This window comes from Balaenoptera acutorostrata, chromosome 21 (genome assembly GCF_949987535.1).
Source record: "Balaenoptera acutorostrata chromosome 21, mBalAcu1.1, whole genome shotgun sequence".
NCBI classification, from domain to species: Eukaryota; Metazoa; Chordata; class Mammalia; order Artiodactyla; family Balaenopteridae; genus Balaenoptera; species Balaenoptera acutorostrata.
The window spans coordinates 8,389,450-8,408,371 of record NC_080084.1 but is presented as its reverse complement, the minus strand read 5'-3'; the positions used below and the strand labels follow the sequence as shown (position 1 = coordinate 8,408,371).

The window sequence follows — 18,922 nt, the reverse complement described above, 5'->3', positions numbered from 1 at the left end:
ATACAGTAGTGTGTATCTGTTTATTCCAAACTCCTAATTTATCCCTCCCCCCCTTTCCCCTTTGGTAACCATAAGTTTGTTTTCTGTGTCTGTGAGTCTATTTCTGTTTTGTAAAGGAGATCATTTTTTAGATTCTACATATAAGTGATATCATAGGATATTTGTCTTTGTCCAACTTACTTTTCTTAGTATGATAAAAGAATCTGAAAAAGAATATATATATGTATGTGTGTATGCATATATATATATATATATATATATATATATATATGGCTGAATCACTTTGCTGTACACCTGAAACTAACACAACATTGCAAATCAACTATACTTCACTAAAAATTTTTTTAAAAAGAATGAGAAGACATGAAGGAGGTAAGAAAAGTAGTGGGGAAAAACGTACTCTGTTAACGCTCTAGTTTCTCTTCCATTCTGGCCTTCAAACCTTCTTGATGTTTGGAATCCATGAGAAATCCCAGTGTCACTGTTATGGACTAGGGTCCTTGGACTCTTTAATCAATAGAAATTGATAAGTGGCCAGAGAAGGAGTTCAGGCAAGGCTTTGTTGAGGCTCGTGCTGCAGCAGGAGGGAGTGAAAACAAGAGACACGTTCCCTGGCTCACTCTCCGAGGAGTGTGGGCTGGATCCTTAAATGGGGTGAAGGTAGGGGCGGATTGGTGGTCTCCCCACTCGCTTGGTGGTGCTGTGTGCAGGGATCATGCGCAGTAAGTACCCTGCTTTTGCTCCTGGCACGTCTGGAGTGGCAGTCGGTTTACAGCCTTTGTGTGTCTTATTGCTCATAATTACCCGGACTGCACATGCAGGCAGTTAGTTTTAGTCCCTTAGAGCCCCTCTGTCTTTTGTTGCTCAAGGAGACGTGTGTCCAGGCCAAGTGCTCCAGTAAAGGGTCCCGGGTCCCAGCCTGTCTCAACCCTACAGTAAATAACGATGTTAGATTGTTCCATGATAATCACCATCCTCCTTGTAAGAAGATTTTAGTTCCATACCCTGTTTATGTCATGTTTTTCTATAGAAATAACGTATGAAATTTGAGCAAAAGACTAGAATCCCACTTCTAAACAAAGGCTTTAAGATCTATCTTGTGCTTCTACAATTTTTTCTCCTTCTGCTACGAGAAAAGCGTGTTCCGTGGAGGGACCATGCCGTTTCCTAGGTTCGAGAATGAAGGCAATGTGGAGCTGAACCTGCAGTAACCTTGTGAAGAACATTCATTGTAATTTTAAGGCACTGGGAATTTGGAGGATGTTTTATAGCACAGCATAACTTCACGGAAACAAGCTAATGAAAAGTGTGTATTTTTTTTGGTTTTTATCAATCCATGGCTACTTATTAGCAAATTTTAGCTAAGAGATTTACGCCATGAGATGTATGGATGGTTGAATCTATAAAAGAAGACTTTGTTGAGGGAATCTGGAAGTGCTGGATTTTACTAGACAGCAATCTGTGTCATTCCAGTGCCCACACTGGTATCCGGTCATCCTGGTTCTTGTTTTCTCTTATATACATAATGTGGTATCAGAAAGAAAGCTAGATAACGGAGAGATGAGCCCATTTAATTTTTGCATATTTGAGCTTATAAAATGAAATGTAAATTTGTTTAATTTCATGACTCTGGAAGTTACTTTTACTAATGCTATTATTACAACGAAGTATTATTATTTTGGTTGAATTAGGTCATTTTTAGACTCTCATTTCCTGGTATATTCATACAACAAGTCAGGGATATTGCATCCAGATTCTTCATTTGTAAAGGTAAGCTTTACTTTATGTTGTGTAGATTTTTATTATTATGTGGTGAAGGTGCTATTGGTGGGAAGAAGAAGAATGCTTTATACTCGGCTGAATTACTGGGCAAGCAGATTGATCACAAACCCAAATGTAATGTGGCAATTGCTCTGAAAGCATACAGAATAGAATGACTACTTTTAAAATTTGGAACTCAGGAATCACTTACCTGAAAAGGTCATTTACACTCTCTGGAAGTAGGAGTTTGAGAGGGGAAAAAATGTGGGGAAAGGAACTAAGAAGCCACTGAAGACAGGGAGAAGTTTTGATGGAGGTACCATAGGACCTGAGCAGTGGAGGGAACAGTGGAAACCACTTTACAGAAAGAGCACAGGAAAGTGAAGTTGCAAAAACAATTTGGGTACAGAATCTGAACTGGTTTACATGAAAAACACAGGAATTTGAATTCTATCCCAAAATGCAGGTAAGAGTCAAGAAATGCTTAAAAGTATGCGAGAAAGTTGGCTTTAGTCTAAGGTACGTATTTTGCCAGAATAGATGATGGGGAAGAGGCAAATGCGAGTGATTGGTCAGATTCTGTTGCTGTGTTGCAGTTGAGAGAGAATGAAATTTAAAATATGGTAACTCGTACAACATTTGTCTTTCTCACCATCTACAAGTAGAAAGCAGGACAAAATCCATGAGACATTTGTTTTCAGACATTTGACAATTAAAAAAAAAAATCAGGAAATCTCTCTCTGACAGAAGGAAAGCATGGAAGGCAAATCTCACACTGAACTTGGCCCTCTGACTGGGAATAACATCTTAACTATAGCACAAGGGTGGAAGCAAACAGGACTCTTTAAGAATTTGGATTTTAAGAGTTTTTAAGAGTTTGGGCTGCAGAAGCAGCTGGAACTTGCAGGACCCAGGACCAGAGATAAAAAGGGACTATGTGTTGATGTACATTTTTTCAGAGAAGGGGAGTTGTCCTTTGTTCCCTGACTGAGGATTAGACAGCATGTGTGGTGGGTAAGACTCCGCTGAAGGGTCGAGAGTGAAATGGAGATAATACTAACCGACAGAACAGTGTTGGGAGATGTTGGATTTTCAGCGCAGGCAGTGTAGAGTGACCTTGCTAAAACCCCAGGCATTCAGCTGAGACAGAAAGGCTGAGTGTCTGGAGGAAGGATCAAGGTCTAGAGTAAGAGACACTCTTTGTCACCCCCATTCCCCACCTCAAAGCCTAAAACCCAGCGCGGAGATGATTGTGGAGGGTTACCATTAAATTAATTGCCTTCTGACACAAACTGTGATGCTCTGTAAAGGGTTAAGCCATAGCCGAGGAAGGAAAGAATGCGATAAGTTCAGAAATCAATGAGAGAGAAAAAGGAGAAAGAATGGAAACATTAAAGCTCTGAATTGTTTCAAAGGACTAATAAAATTAATAACCCCCAGTAAGACTTATCTAGATCAGAAACAAATTCCACCAACATTAGGGGTGAAAGGAGATATTGCTAGTCATACAGAAGACAAAATGATACCTTGGAGAATTATGACAGCTTTATGCCAATAAATTTGATGATTTAGATGAATTGGACAGCTTCCTTGAAAAGTACAATTTATCAAGATTGAGAGAAGTAATAGAAAATCTCAATCCCTTGATCTATTTTTAAAAGTTGAATTCCTCAACAACCACTTTCCACAAAGAAACACCAGGTTTAGTTATTCTCATACTTCACCAACTGAGAGATAGTTTGGCTCTTCCAATCTTTAAGCAATTGAAAAGAATGCTGCTGTGAACGTTCATGTACAATTGTTGTGTAGGTGTGCAGTTTTATTTCTCTGGGATACATACCCAGGAATATCATTGCCAGATCATACGGTGAGTGTATATTCATTTTTGACAGAAATGACCAATCTTTTCTCCAGAGTGGCGGTACCATTTTAACTTTCTGCTGGCAATGAATGAGAGAGAAAAGAGTATCTGCATTCTTGCCATTTTGTTTGCTATTTAAATTTCACAATTTTATTTTAGCCATTGTGATAGATGTGTACTTTATCTCGTGTAATTTTGACTGGCATTTCTCTGATGACTAATGATGTTGACTATAGTTTCGTGAGCTTGTCACTTTTTGTGAAATATCTGTTAATGCCTTTTGCCCATTTTCTCGTTGGACTTTTCTCGTTGGTTGTTTTTTCACTACTGACCTTTGAGGAGTTTATATATTCTAATTACAGGTCCTTTACCAGATATGCGGTTTGCAGATATTTGCTCCCAGTCTGTAATTTGTCCTTTCATCCTCATCATAAGGTCTCTGATCGAGCAGAATTTCTCCATTTTGATAAGAGTTAATTTATCAACTTTTCCTTTATGAATGGTAATTTGGCTATCAAACCTAAGAAATCTATGTTGCCCTAGAGTTCCTGAAGATTCTGTGTTTTTCTTTTCTAAAAGTGTTATAGTTTTATTTACATTTAATGGTGTGTTCACCTGAGGTGATTTTGTATGAAGTGTGAGATTTGGATCAAGGTTCACTCACTTGACCAGGGATGTGGAATTGCTCCAACACTATTTCTAGAAAGGGCTGTTCTTCTGCATTGAGTTGCTTTTGCACCTTTGTCAAAAAGTCGGGGGCGGGGTCATATTGATGTGGATATATTCCTGGGTTCTTTATTCTGTGCAGTTCTTCCATGTGACTCTCCTTCTGCCAGTATCCTGCTGTCTTCTTCAGTTTGCCTGCATATTCAGCATTTATGTTGACTAGAGTGATTCCTCCCACTTTATTCTTGTTCAAGATTTTTACACTATTCTAGATATTTTTCTGTTTCATATAAATTTTAGACTAAACTATTCTCTGTGTGCAAACAACCTTGCTAGCATCGTGAAAGACACTGTTAAACCTAGAGATGAATTTGGGGAGAATGGGCATCTTTATTCTGTTGATTCTTCCAACCGTGAATGCAGTAAGAATCCCCATTTGTTTGGTCTTTTTTTAAATGTCGTTCATTAGCATTTTGTAATTTTAGCATTCAGATCCTGTGGATATGTTTTTAGGTTTATACCAAAGTATTTCATTTTCTTTGGAGCAATTGTAAATGGTAGTCTATTTTAACTTCAGTTTACATATGTTTGTTGTTATCTAGAAATACAACTCTCATTTGTTTGTGTCGATCTTATATCCTTACAACCTTGATGAAGTCACATATTAATTCTATGAGGGTTTGTTGGGTTTTTTTTCTGATAGATTCCTTGAGAATTTTTCCATAGTCAGGTCTTTTACAAATATGGCCTTCTGTTTTCTTCTTTTTCAATCTGTATACTTTTTATCTCTTTGCTTTACCTTACTGTGCTTGTTACAACTACCGGTACTCTGTCAGATAACCATACTGATGGCAGACATCCTCACAATTTTCCCAGTTATAAGGATAAAGTATTCAGTCATTCACCATAAGGATAATGTTAGATGTAAGGTTTTTGTTTTAATATACTCTTTATAAAGTTATGGAAATTCACTATTTTTAGATTGCTAAGAATTTGTTTGTTTGTTTTTCTGCCCCATGAAGGGGAGGTGTGTATTTAGTTGTATCAGTTGCCTTTTCTGCATCTGCTGATATGATCATATGATTTTTCTTTTTTAGCCTGTTGATATAGTGGATTGCACTGACTGATTTTCAAATATTGAAACAATACCTAGAAAATACCTTTCAAACCTAAAAACCCCACAGTTTGGTCCTGGTGTATGATTCTTTTATTCATGCCTGGCTTTGATGCGCTAATAATTTCTTGAGGTTTTTTTGGTCAAAGTTCCTGAGAAATATTGATCTATGATTTTTCTTTTTTTGTACTGACTTTGTCTAATTTTTGGAGTAGAATAATACTGGCCTCATTAAATACACTGAGAAAGATTACCTCTTCTTTTGTTTTTCTGGAAGATATTGTATAAAATACATGTTAATGCTTAAGATGTTTGGCAAAATTCTTCAGTGAAATCACTGGGCCTGGGAATTTTGTGTGTGTGTGTGAGTGTGTATGTGGGAGCTTTTAAATTGCCAATTCAATTTATTTAATGGTTATAGAAATATTTTGTTTATCTGTTTTCTATGTATGGCTTTGGTGGTGTGTGTTTAAGTAATTGGTCTATTTCATCTCAGTGGCATTTCGGCATGTATTTTCTTGCAATTCTCATACCCTTTTAATGGCTACAGCAGCTGTAGTGATAATGCTGGTTCACCTCCGACACTGATGATGTGTGTCCTCCCTTCTTTGTCAGTCTTGCTAGAGATTTTTCAGTTTATTGCACATATCAAAGAACCAGCTTTTTCTTGCTTTGATTTTCTTTACTGTTTTCTTATTTTCAATTTCGTAGTGTTTTGCTCGTATTCTTTTCTCCCTTATACCTTGCTTTGGGTTTATTTTGCTCTTCTTTTTCTAATTTGTTGAGGAAAAAACTTATATTATCAATACGTGACCATTCCTTTTTCTACTGTAAGCATTTTAGTACTAAAATTTCCCTCTCAACACTGCTTAGTTGTGTCTCACAACAATATGGTGAGTTTTCGTGTTCATTACAGATATATGTATTTTTAAATTTTCCTTTAAGGCTTCCTGTTTGACCCGATTTTTTAAAAGTCTGTTATTTACTTTACAAGTGTTTGGAGGTTTTGGTTTTGTTTTTTGTTTTTTTTCTGTTGTCTGTCTGTTGAATTTTAGTTTGATTTTGTTTTGGTCAGAGCATATACCTCGTATAATTTCAATTTGTTTTTAATTTATGAAGGTTTGCCTCATGATCTGGTATATTGTGCTTGTAGGTGAATGTCCTTGGATACCTGAAAAAAAAAAGTGTTTTCTGTTGTTCTTGGGTGGAGTGGTCCATAAACGTCATGGAGATCAGGTTGATTGATGCTGCGGTTCAGTTCTATATTTTGCTGATTTTTGGTCTAGTACTAGCAATAACCTATTGGAGTGTGTTGAATTCCTCCTTTACTGTTGTGGTTTTTGTCTTTCTCTTTCAGCTGTACCAGGGTTTGCTTCACATATTTTGAAGTTCTGTCGCTTGATACCTATACATTTAGGATTGCTCTGCTTCTTGATAAGTGGATACATTTATGATTACATAGTGACTCTCTTTGTCCCTTGTAGATTTCTTTGCAATTAAGTTCACTTTCTCTGATTTGATTTTTACCAATATTTGCATGATATATTTTCCATTCTTTTTATTTCAATCTACCTATAAATTTATGTCTGTAACTGAACCACTTTGCTGTACACCTGAAACTGACACTACCTTATAAATCAACTATACTCCAATATAAAATAAAAATTAAGTAAAAAAATAAAGTCATTGGAAGTGGAAAAAAATTTATGTTTGAAATGAGTTTCTTGTAGAGACTATTTAGTTGGGTCATAAGGTGTGGTTTTTGTTTGTTTGATTTTTTTGTTTCCTCCATCTGCCCTGGGACTCAGTATTTTATTTGGTGTTTTTAGACTATTTACATTTAAAGTAGTGATTGATATGTTAGGTCTTTTGTCTGCTATATTCTTTTCCCTTTTTTTTTTTTTTTCTGTGCTACTCATTTCTTTTTTCTTCTCTTGTTTTCTTCTTCTGGATTACTTGAACATTTTAAAGATTACATCATGATTTGTTTATAGTGTTTTAATGGATTTTTCCTTGTTATACATTTCTTAGCTTTTGCTTGAGGTATTAAAATAAACATATAGAACCTAGCCTACTGTTGTGGACTTTTTACTTCTTCAAGAGAAACCCTGAAACCCTACTTCCATTTAGGATCCTTTATCCTCTGTACTTTATAAATATAGTTGCTCAAATATTCCTCTCCATACATTAAGCATAACATGATATTGCGTGATTGTTGTTTCAACTACCAAATATGATTTCAGAAACTCATGAGGGAAATGATAGTTCATTATATTTACCCGTATTTTAAACCGTTCTATTTGTCCTAGTTCCTTAAGACTACCCAAGCCTTTTGGTGATGTATTACCTTTGTTTCTTGGAGTTTCTTTTCGCCATTATCTTAGGGTATGTGTGCTGTAGACTAAATCTGTTAGTTTTCCTCTGTTGGAGAAAGTCTCTCTTTTTCCTTCATCCTTAAAGGATAAATTTGCCAGATGTAGAGTTCATGTTGGACAGTAATGTTCTTGTCAACATGTGAGAATTGCTCTTGTATTTCCTTTGAGACTTCATGACTTTCAGATGAGAAATGTACTGTCATTCAAACTGGTGTTCTTCTACAGGTTATATGACATTACTGTCTGGTTTCTTTGAAGATATTTTTATTGTTTTCAGTTTAGTCATGATCTTTCTTGTTGTGAGTGACTTTGGACCCATTCTATTTCCGGTTTGATCAGTTTCCAGAATCTAAATGTTTATGTCCTTCATCAATTTTGTGAGGATTTCTGTTGACTTTTTTCTGAATTTATATATATATATATTTTTTTTTTTTTTAATTTAAGGTGGTAAAAATATTTAATATGAGTTCTACTCTCTTAACAAATTTTAAGCATACATTACATTACTGTTGACATCAGTATGTTTTACAGAAGGTCCTGGAGCTTATTATTCATCTTGCTTAACTAAAACTTTATGCCCATTAAATAGTACCTCCTCATTTGCCCCTGGCCAAGCCCCTGGCAAACACCATTCCACTTTTGGGTGGTATGCATTTGACGTTTAAATACTTCATAGAAATGGAGTCATGCGGTATTCGTCCTTCTGTGATGGGTCTATTTCACTTATCATAATGTCCTCAAGGTGAATCATGTTGTCCCATATTGCATAACTTCCTTCTTTTTAAGGCTATCTAGTATTCCATAGAATACATATATACCACATTTTCTTATCCAGTCTTCTGTGGATGGCCACTTAGGTTTTATTCACATCTTGGCTATTGCGGATAGTGCTGCAGTAAGCATAGCAGTGTCAATATCTCCTGCAGCTCCTGTGTCAGTTCTTTGGCGTAACTGCCCACAAGTGACATTGCTGAATCACAGGGAAGTTCTGTTTTTCATTTTTACTATATTCTATAGAAACCATTTCATATGCTCTTCCCAGTGACAGTGTACAACAGTTCCAGTTTCCCACACCCTCAACAGCACTCTTTGTCCTTTGTTCACATGATAATAGCCATCCTAACAGTTGTGAGGTGATATCTCACAAAAATAACATTTTGGTGTGAATTTGCATTTTTCTGGTAACTAGTGATCTACCTGTTGGCCACTTGGATGTCTTCTTTGTTTGTGTCTTATCTAATTTCTTTCATCAATACGTTGTAGTTTTCAGAGTACAAGTTTCCCACCTCCTTGGTTAAATTTGTTTGTAGATATTTTGTGTGCGTGTGATCTTGTAAATGGATTTGTTTTCTTAATTTCCCTTTCCTTACAAATAGTTCTCTGTAAGTAGAGAAATGCTACCCATTATTGAATGTTGATTATATATTCTGCAATATTATGGAACTTGTTAGTTCTAAAACTTTGAGGGATTTTGTGGAGTCTTTAGGTTTTGTTATCTATGAGATCATGTCATCTGCAAACAAAGATATTTTTACTTCTTTCTTTCCAATTTGGATGCCTTTTTATTTTTTTCTCTTCCTTTGTCTACTTGCTCTAGGTATAACTTCCCATCTAAGATTGAATAGAATTGGTGAGGGTGGGTATCCTTGCCTTGTTCCTGATCTTAGAGGAAAAGTTTTCAGGTTTCACTGTTGAATATGTTGTTAGCTGTGAGCTTCTCATATATGGCCTTTATTAGGTTGTGCTGATTTCATTCCATTCCTAGTTTGCTGAGAGTTTTTCTTATGATAGATGCTGAAATTTGACAAATTCTTTCTCTGCATATATTGAGATGATCATGTGATTTTGACTCTTTGTCCTTTTAATGTGTTTTATCACATTGATTTTTGAATGTTGAACCATTCTTGCATTGCAAGAATAATTTAACTTGGTCATGGTGTATGACCATTTTAAGGTGCTAGATTACACTGGATTTGGTTTACTAGTATTTTGTTGGGCACTTTTCCATCTGTATTCATGAGGGATGTTAACTCATACTGTTCTTTCCATGTGGCTTTTGTATCAGAGTAATGCTGGCTGCATAAAGTGAGTTTGGAAGTGTTCCCCACTCTTTTGCATTTGAGAAGCCTTGTGTTAGTTCTTACTTAAATGTTCTATAGAATTCCCCAGTGAAGCCATTTTATATTGGGCTTCTCCTTGTTAGGAGGTTTGTGATTACCGATTCAGTCTCCATACTAGTTACAGGTCGGTTCGGATTTTCTATTTTTTTCATGAGTCACTCTTCTTAGGTTTCATGTCACTAAGAATTTATCCATCCTCTTTGGTATCTGGTTGTTGGTATATAATGTTCATATTATTTTCTTCTTGTTTTTGTTGGTATATAATGTTCATATTATTTTCTTATTTTTGTGGCATGAGCTTTCATTTTTCTGATTTTATTTTTGAAACTTCTCTTTTTTTCTTAATCTAGATAGAGGTTTGTCAATTTTATTTATCATTTCAAAAGACCAACTCTTAGTTTTATGATTTTTCTATTGTTTTTCTACTTATTATCATTTTATTCTTGGTCTATTCTTTGTTATGTTCTTTTTGCTACTTTGAGCTTTCTTTGTTCTTCTTTTAGTTCTTTGAGATGTGAAGTTAGTTTATTAATTTGAGATCTTTTTAATGTATTTGTTTGGAGCTATACATTTACCTCTTTCCTCTGCTTTCACTGGATCCCATAAATTTTGGTATGTTGTGTTTTCTGTTTCATTTGTCTCAAGCTATTTTAAATTTCCTTTTTGATTCTTTGATTCAATTGTTGATCAAAAGTATGTTGTTAATTTCCACATAGCTGTGGATTTTTTACTTATCCTTCCGCTATTCCTTTCTAATTTCATTCTGAAACGTGTTCAGAAAGGACACATTGTATGATTTAAATCTTCTTAAATTTGTTAAGAGTTACTTTGTGACCAAACATATAATCTATTGTGGGGAAAGCTTGTGTACACTTGAGAAGAATGTATGTTCTGCTGCTTTTGAGGGGAATGTTCTGTATGTAGCTGCTGGGTAGATTTTGGCTATAATGTTATTTAAGTCCTCTTTTTTGTTTCTTACTCATCTCCTGTCTGCTTCCTCTACCCATTACTGAAAGTGTGGTATTGAAGTCCCCTTCTATTATTGTATTGCTTTCTATATCTCTCCTCAGATTCTGTCAGTGTTTGCTGGGGGTGTATTTAGATGCTCTAATGCTGAGGGTGTATATATTTATAATGGTTATCTTTTCCTGATGGACTAACCCTTTCATCATTATAAAATGTCCTTCTTTGACTCCTGTGACTGTCCTGACTTTATGTCTATTCTGTCTGATGTAAGTATAGCTACACCTGTGCCCGACACACCGTAGGCCAAACTATACCGAAACGTCGCAGTTTGGAGCAGAGAAAGGTTTATTGCAGGGCCGTGTAAGGAGACGGGTGGCTCCTGCCTTAAAAAGCCTGAATTTCCCAAAGGCTGTCAGCAAAGCCCTTTTAAAGGCAAGCTGAGGGAGGGGTGTAGTTAGTTGCTGCAAACTTCTTGGTGTTGTATCCTTTGTTCTTGCAGTCGTCCATGTAGGTCAGGTCAAGATGTTCCTGTAAACCCCCAACAAGACAAATGTTATTCTCTGTTCAGGTCAAGTCAGGGTCAGGCTGTCCTGTACATTTCAAGCCATAGGCAACATTCTTTTACAAAAGGTGCAGAGCCAGCCTGACTAAGCCCAGGCAACAGAGCACAAAGGGTAAAGTAAAAGGAACAGATCTAATATGGAGTCAGACGTATTCTTTCCTATTAAACACCTGCTCTCTTTCGGTTGCCATTTGTTTGGAATATATATTTTCCATCCCTTTACCTTCAGCCGCTATATGTCCTTCAATTTAAAGTGAAATTCCTGCAGACAGTATGGAGTTGAAACCCCCCTCGCCCCTTTTAGCCTCTTGACATCTTTTGTTTGTGGCGCCTAAACATTTACATTTGAAGTGATTATTGATAGGGAAGTTATTACTATTGCCTTTTTGTTACTTGTTGGATTGATTGACTGTAGTTCTTTTGTCTGTCTTTTCCTCTCTTGCTGTCCTTACTTGAGTTTCATTGATTTTTTTTTTTTTGGTTCCATGTGTATTGATTTCTTTGTCTTTTTCTGTTATGTATCCTTTATTGATATTTTCATTTTGGTTACCATGGGCCTTACATGAAATTTCATACAGCTATAACAGTGTACTTTAAGCTGATAAAAAACTCAATAACATACAAAAAGTCTACAATTTTACTACTCCCCCTCATATACATTTTATGTTATTGGTGTCACAATTTACATTATTTCATATTGTGTAACTTTTAACATGATTTTAGTTACAATTATTTTTATATACTATTGTTTCTTAACTTTTATTTGAGAATTAAAAGTGATTTAATCACTACCAATACAGTAATATAGTATTTGAAATTTCCTACGCATTTTCCTTTACCAATGACTTTCATTCTTTCTTTTGCTCTCATGTTGCTCTTTAGCACCCATTCATTTCAAGGTGATGAATTCTCATTTGTATTTCTTGTAATCCAGATATAGTGGTGAGAATTAATTCAGCTTTCGTCTGGAAAAGTCTTTTTCCCTCCATTTCTTAAGATTTTTTTTTGGGGGGGGGGAGCAGTTTTAGGTTGCCAGCAAAATTAAGACAATGGTACAGAATTTTCCAGATATCCTCTGGAACCACATATGCATAGCTCGTCTTTAATAACCTCCCCAAGCACAGTGGTAGACTTGTTACAGTTGAGGAACCTATGTGGGCATGCTATAATCACCCAAAGTGCATGGCTGACATTTCAGTTCACTTTTGGTCTTGTGTATTCTGTGGGCTTGCACAAACATATAATGACGTGTATCCATCGCTATAGTATCACAGAGAGTATTTTAAGTGCCCTCAAAATCCTCTGTGTTCAGCCTATTCATCGTTCATTGCCACTGTAACCCTGGGCAACGTTTAATTTTCTCCGTAGTTTTGCCTTTTCCAAATTGTTATGTCGTTGGAATCATACAATATGCAGCCGTTCAGGTTGGTTTCTTTCACTTAGTAATATGCATTCAAGGTTCCTCCATGTATTGGCGTGGCTTAATAGCGAATTTCTTTTTCCCACTGAATAATAATCCATGGTTTGGATGCACTATGGTTTATGAATCCATTCACCTACTTAAAGGCATCTTGGTTGCTTCCAATTTTTGACAATGTTGAAAAAGTTGCTATAAAACGTATGTTTGCAGGGTTTTTGTGTGGGTTTAAGTTTTCAGCTCCGTTGGGTAGATAGCAAGGAGTGTGATGGCTGGCTGGATTGGATTGTAAGAGTATGTTTAGTTTTGTGAAATATCCCCAGGTTGTCTTCAACTGGCTGTCTCTACCATTTCGCATTCCCACCAGCAATGAATGAGTGTTCTGTTGCTCCACAAACTTGCCAGCGTCTGTTGTCAGTGTTCTAGATTTTGACCATTCCTATCTCACTGATGCTTCAATTCTTAAAATTTTTAATATTTGTTTTTTATTTTTCAGCATGATTAGGTGACATTTACGAATAAGTTTTTATATATCTAAAATACAACATGATTAATTCACATTTTTATTCTCTGTAAAATGATCACCGCAATCAGGTTTATTAACACATATATCACCTCATATGGTGACCTTTTTTGTGGTAAGAACACTTAAGGTTGACTCTCAGCAAATTTCAAGTGTATAACACTATATAACTATGTTAACTATAGTCGCCATGCTGTATATTAGATTGCCAGAGCTTGTTCATCTTGTAAGTGAAGGCTTGTACCCTTTGACGGCATCTCCTTATCTCCCCAAACTTCCAGCCCCTGGTAACCATCATTCTCCTCTGTTTCAAGGAATTTACCTTTTTGTTGTAAGATTCCACAAGTAAGTGAGATCATAAAGTGTTTCTATTTCTCTGTCTGGCTATGTTCACTTAGTATAATGTTCTCCAGACTAATCCTTCTCACACGTGGGTGAATAATATTCATACATATGTGTGATGTATATCATATGTCATTGGTTGTCTCACATCTAGGATATATATCTTACATTTTCTTTATCCACTCATTCACTCTTGAACACTTAGATTGTTTCTATATCTAGGGTATCGTAAATAAATCTGCTATGAACATGGGCATGCAGGAGACACTTGGAAATAGCAATTTCCACCCTTTTGGATATATATGCAGAAGTGGGATTGCTGTATCATTTGGTTGTTCTATTTTTACGTTTTTGAGAAACCTCCATATTGTTTCCCATAACAGCTACACCAACGTATATTCCCACGAACAATGTGCAATGGTTCCTTTTTCTCCACATCCAAACAAATAGCAACGTTTGTTATTGCTGCTCTTTTTGATAAAACACATCCTAACAGGTGTGAGGTGACATCTCATTGTGGTTTGATTTGTATTTCTTGCTGATTTTGATGTTGAGGACCTTTTCATATACCTGTTGGCAATTTGTTTATCTTCTTTTGGAAAGCTCACTTTTCACGTCCTTTGCCCATTGTGTAATTGGATTATTTGTTTTTCTGCTACTGAGTTATACAAATTCCTTATATAGTTTGATCAACCCCGTATCAGAGATATGGTTTGTACATATTTTCTCCCATTCCATAGGTTGTCTTTCCTTTGTGGTGCAGAAGCTGTTTATCAATAGTTTGATGCAGTTCTATTTAAAATTTTTTGCTTTTCCTGCCTGACCTTTTGATCTCAAATCCAAAAAATCATTGCCAAGAATGTTATGGCTCTTTTAGGCTCTTTAGTTTGATATTTTCACATCATATTTAAGTATTTAATTCATTTCTAGTTAATATTTATAAGCGGTATAAGATAGGGGTGCAATGTCACTATTTTGCATTTGAATACCCAGTTTTTATAACACCTTTTATTGAAGAGACTATCCTTTCCTCAGTCTGTGTTCTTGGCACCCTTGTCAAAGATTATTTGATGTTATTTGTGTGGATTGGTTTCTGGGCTCTCAATTCTGTTCCATTTTTCTCTCTGTTTGCTTAATTGTCAATACTATACTGTTTTCATTACTATAGCCTCTTAATGGTGTTTGAATCAGGAAATGTGATACCTCAGCTTTCTCAAGGTTGCTTTGCCTATCTGGGGTCTTTTGTGACTCCCTAAGAATTTCAGGATATTTTTTTCTGGTTCTGTGAAAAATGCCATTAGATTTTTGATAGGAATCACATTGAATCTATAGATCACTTTAGGTAGTATGGCTATTGAACCATAATAATTCCTCCAATCCATGAGCACTGGATACCTTTCCACTGTGTCATAATTTCTTTTATCAGTGTACTGTAGGTTTAGAGTATAAGTCTTTCACCTCCTTGGTTTAATTCAGTGCAAAGTATTTTATTCTTTTGGATGCTATTGTAAATGGAATTGTTTTGTTGATTTCTCTTTCTGACATTTTGTTAGTTTGTAGAAACAAAAATGATTTTTTATGTTGATTTTGTACTCTGTAGCATTACTCAATTTACTAATTTTTCCTTTTTAACCTGTATTGTAATTGCTTACAATTAATTGCAGTTAATTGGGATGAATCCCACTTGGTTTTGGTTTACAATTTTTAAATTGATTGTTGGCTTCTATTTGTCAATATGTTATTGAGAATTTTTGCATATATTCTCATGAGAGATATTGGTTTGTAGTTCTTTTATTTAATGTCGTCAGATGTTTTGTTGTTAGAATAACACTGGCCCCACAGAATGAGTTAGAAGTGTTTCCTCTGTTTCCATATTTTGAAAGAGTGTGTAGAGAATTGGTACACTTTATTCCTTAAGTGTTTGGCAGAATTAAAAACTGAACCCAATCAGGGCCTGCTGCTTTCTGATTTGGAAGGTTATCAGTTTTATTCAGCTTCTTTAATAGACATAGACATATTGAGATCGCCTGTTTCCTCTTTTGTGAGATTTGACAGATGGTGTGTTTCAAGCAGTTGGACCGTTTCATCTAGGATTTCAGATTTGTGGGGACAGAGTTTTTCATCACATTCCTTTATTGTCCTTTTAATGGGCATGTGATGTATACTTAAAACACTTCTTTTCTACTGGTGTTGGTAATTAGTATCCTCTCTCTTCACTTCACATGCTGAGCGAGAGGTTTATCAATTTTATTGATCTTATCAAAGAAACAACTTGGTTTTCATTGATTTTCTCTATCGATTTCCTGAGTTTTCAATGTCATTGATTTCTACTTCAATTCTTATAATTCCTCTTCTGCTGCTTCCCTTGGATTTAATTTGCTCTTCTCTTTTTAGTTTCCCAAGGGGGAAACTTAAATTACTGATTTTAGATCTTTGTTCTTTCGTCCTGTATGTGTTCATTTCTATAAATTTCCCTCTAAGCACGACTTTTGCTGTATCCTACAGCATTTTGCAAATTTGTGTTTCCTTTTGCATGGAGTTAAAAATATTGTAAAATTTATTTTGAGATTTCTTTTCTGACCCATGTGTTCCTCAGAAGCATGTTTTTTTAACTTTCATGTATTTTGGGATCTTCCAGCTGTCCTCCTGTTACTGATTTGTAGCTTAATTGTGTCATGGTTTGAGAACAGACATTGTATGATTTCTATTTTTTAAGTTTGTTAAGGTGTGTTTTATGGCTCACAATGTCAATCCTGGTGAATGTTGCGTGTGAACTTGAGAAAATGTGTATTCTGCTGTGGTTGGATGACGTAGTCTATAGACATCAATTACATCCAGTTAATTGATGTTGCTGAGCTTACCTGTGCCCACTGTCAACTAACACTATGCCATCTTTCGCGTAGTGTGAGTCCCTTATAATAAACTGTCATCCCAGTTCCTCCCTCCCATTCCTTGTATCATTGCTGTCCTTCATTTCACTTGTACATAAGCATATATATAATATTTATACAGACTATGTGTTATATATTTAATATACACAATAGGTACATAAGCATATGCAAATTCATTGTTGCTATGATTTGAAGAAACTGTTCTGTCAGTCAAGACTGTGAAAAATAAACATTGTTATTATCACTATTCCTTCTTCATTGGTCTGCCTTCTGCATGTAGATGCAAGTTTCTGATCTATATCATTTTCCTTCTCTGTATAGAAATGTTTCAAATCACTTCTTACAAACAAATCTACTGGCAACAGATTTCCTCAGTTGTTGTTTGTCTCACAAAGTCTTTATATCTTTTTCACTTTTCAAAGATAATTTTGCAGAGCAAAGAACTGCAGGTTGGTGATATTTTTCTCTCAACATTTTAAATATTTCATTCCACTCCCTTCTTGTTCGTGTGGTTTCTGAGGAGAAATCTGATGTATGTCTTATCTTTGTTCTTGTATAGGCAATTTTTCCCCTCTGTGGCTTCTTTCAGGATTCTTTCCTTTATCTTGGGTTTCTGTGCTTCTTAAATGATATGCCAAGGTATAGTTTTTTTAACTTGGAGTTTTTTCTTTGTTTGTTTATCTTACATGCATGCTGTTTCGTGTTCTCTGAGCTTTCTGCATCTGTGGTTTAGTGTGTGATATTCATTTGGGGGAAATTCGCAGTTATTGTTGTTTCAAATATTTCTTATATTCCTTTCTTTCTTTCTGCTCTTTTTGGAATTCCCATTACCTTTATGTCATGCCTTTGTGGTCCTCCCATATTCCTTGTCTATTCTCATCTTTTGTGGTGGTGTTGTTCTGTCTTGGTTTCTTTGCTTTCAGGTTTTGAAATGTCTATTGATATATCCCCAAGTTGGGAGATTTTTTTCTCAGCCATGTCATCTACTGGTGAGCCCATCAAGGTCATTCTTCATTTCCATAACAGTTTTTTTCTTAAATCTCTAGCATTTATTTTTTTTTCCCTGTAGGATTTCTAGCTCTCTGACTGCATTGTTCATCTCTTCTTGCACGGTGTCTACTTTATCCATTGATCCCTTAGCATTGTAATCACACAGTTGTTTTAAATTCCCGGGCCCATAATACCAGCACCGCTGTCACGTCTGGTTCTAAGGCTTACCCTCTTTCTTGAAATCACGGTTTTTTGTTTTAACGTTTTGGTATTCTTGTAATTTTTTTCTTGATAGTTGGACATAATGCACCATGTAAAAGGAACTGCTGTAAATATGCCTTTAGTAGTGTGGTGGTAAGTGAGGTGTGGGGTGAGAGAAAGTGTTTTATAGTCCTATGATTAAGTCTCAGTTTTTTAGTGAGCCTATGCATCAGGGCTATGGACAACACAAGTGTTTCTTGGTGTTTTTTTTTTTTTTCTTTTTCCGCAAGTGCGACAGAATGGCTAGAGTGGGCTGGATTTGGGTATTTCCTTTCCTGAGGTCAGTTAGGCTCTGATAATACCCCAGCCAGTTCATCTCTATCTAGGTAGTTTCCCCTGAAGGCAGGCCCTGTAAAGAAGAACAGAGTGCACTGATGTATTTCAAATTGAGTCCTTTCCCCCTCCCCTTGCCGGAGGCATGAGGACTTTTTCTCTGATATTAGCTGTGACATCTTGGTGGAACTCTTGAAGGTAAATCTCACAGTATTTTGGGGGTCTGTTCATGGGTTCTCTGGAGTTTTTATTTCTCAGAATTGTCCGCACTGATCTTGCAGCCTTTCATCAATCACAGTCAGGTTTTCCTTCCCTGGCACTGGTTCCAGCAGCACTTTGCACTACTGCTTCTCTGCTCCAGTGAGCTGTGCCTCCCCGTGTGCCCTCTCTGCCTCTCTGATCCTGGGGGCTGCGCTTTGCACTGTGTCCTCCCTTCTTTTACACATCCAGGGAGAGCTGTTGAGTTTTAAGTCTGTTCTGCTGTCCCTTGTTGTCAGGATGGAATGGCAACGTCCAACCTTCTGACATGGAGAACCAGAAACCAGAAGTCTCTTTTTCATTTCTGTAGTTTTGCAGTGTATAAGATATTTTGTCGACTTTTTTTTCTCTCTCTCAACACTTTGAATATATCATCTCAGTCTTTTCTGGCTTGCAGGGTTTCTGCAAAAAAATCCACTGAAAGTCTTAAGGGTGTTTCATTACACATAAGTCACTTTTCTTCTGTTGCTCTCAAAATTCCCTCTCTACTTTTGACTTTTGACATTTCAATTGCAATATATCTCAGTGTGGATTTCTTTAGG

The 18,922-nt window shown here is 36.0% G+C and overlaps 1 protein-coding gene across 1 annotated transcript in view; it reads left to right on the top strand.

Annotated features, from left to right (window-relative positions):
* LOC103002740 (A disintegrin and metallopeptidase domain 3-like) overlaps positions 1–18,922 on the top strand; it is a 102,112-nt gene that overhangs the window by 8,859 nt on the left and 74,331 nt on the right. The window contains exon 4 of the mRNA XM_007178427.1: positions 1,692–1,770. Within this exon, the coding sequence (XP_007178489.1) occupies positions 1,692–1,770 (79 nt within the window). The remainder of the gene's footprint in view (positions 1–1,691; positions 1,771–18,922) is intronic.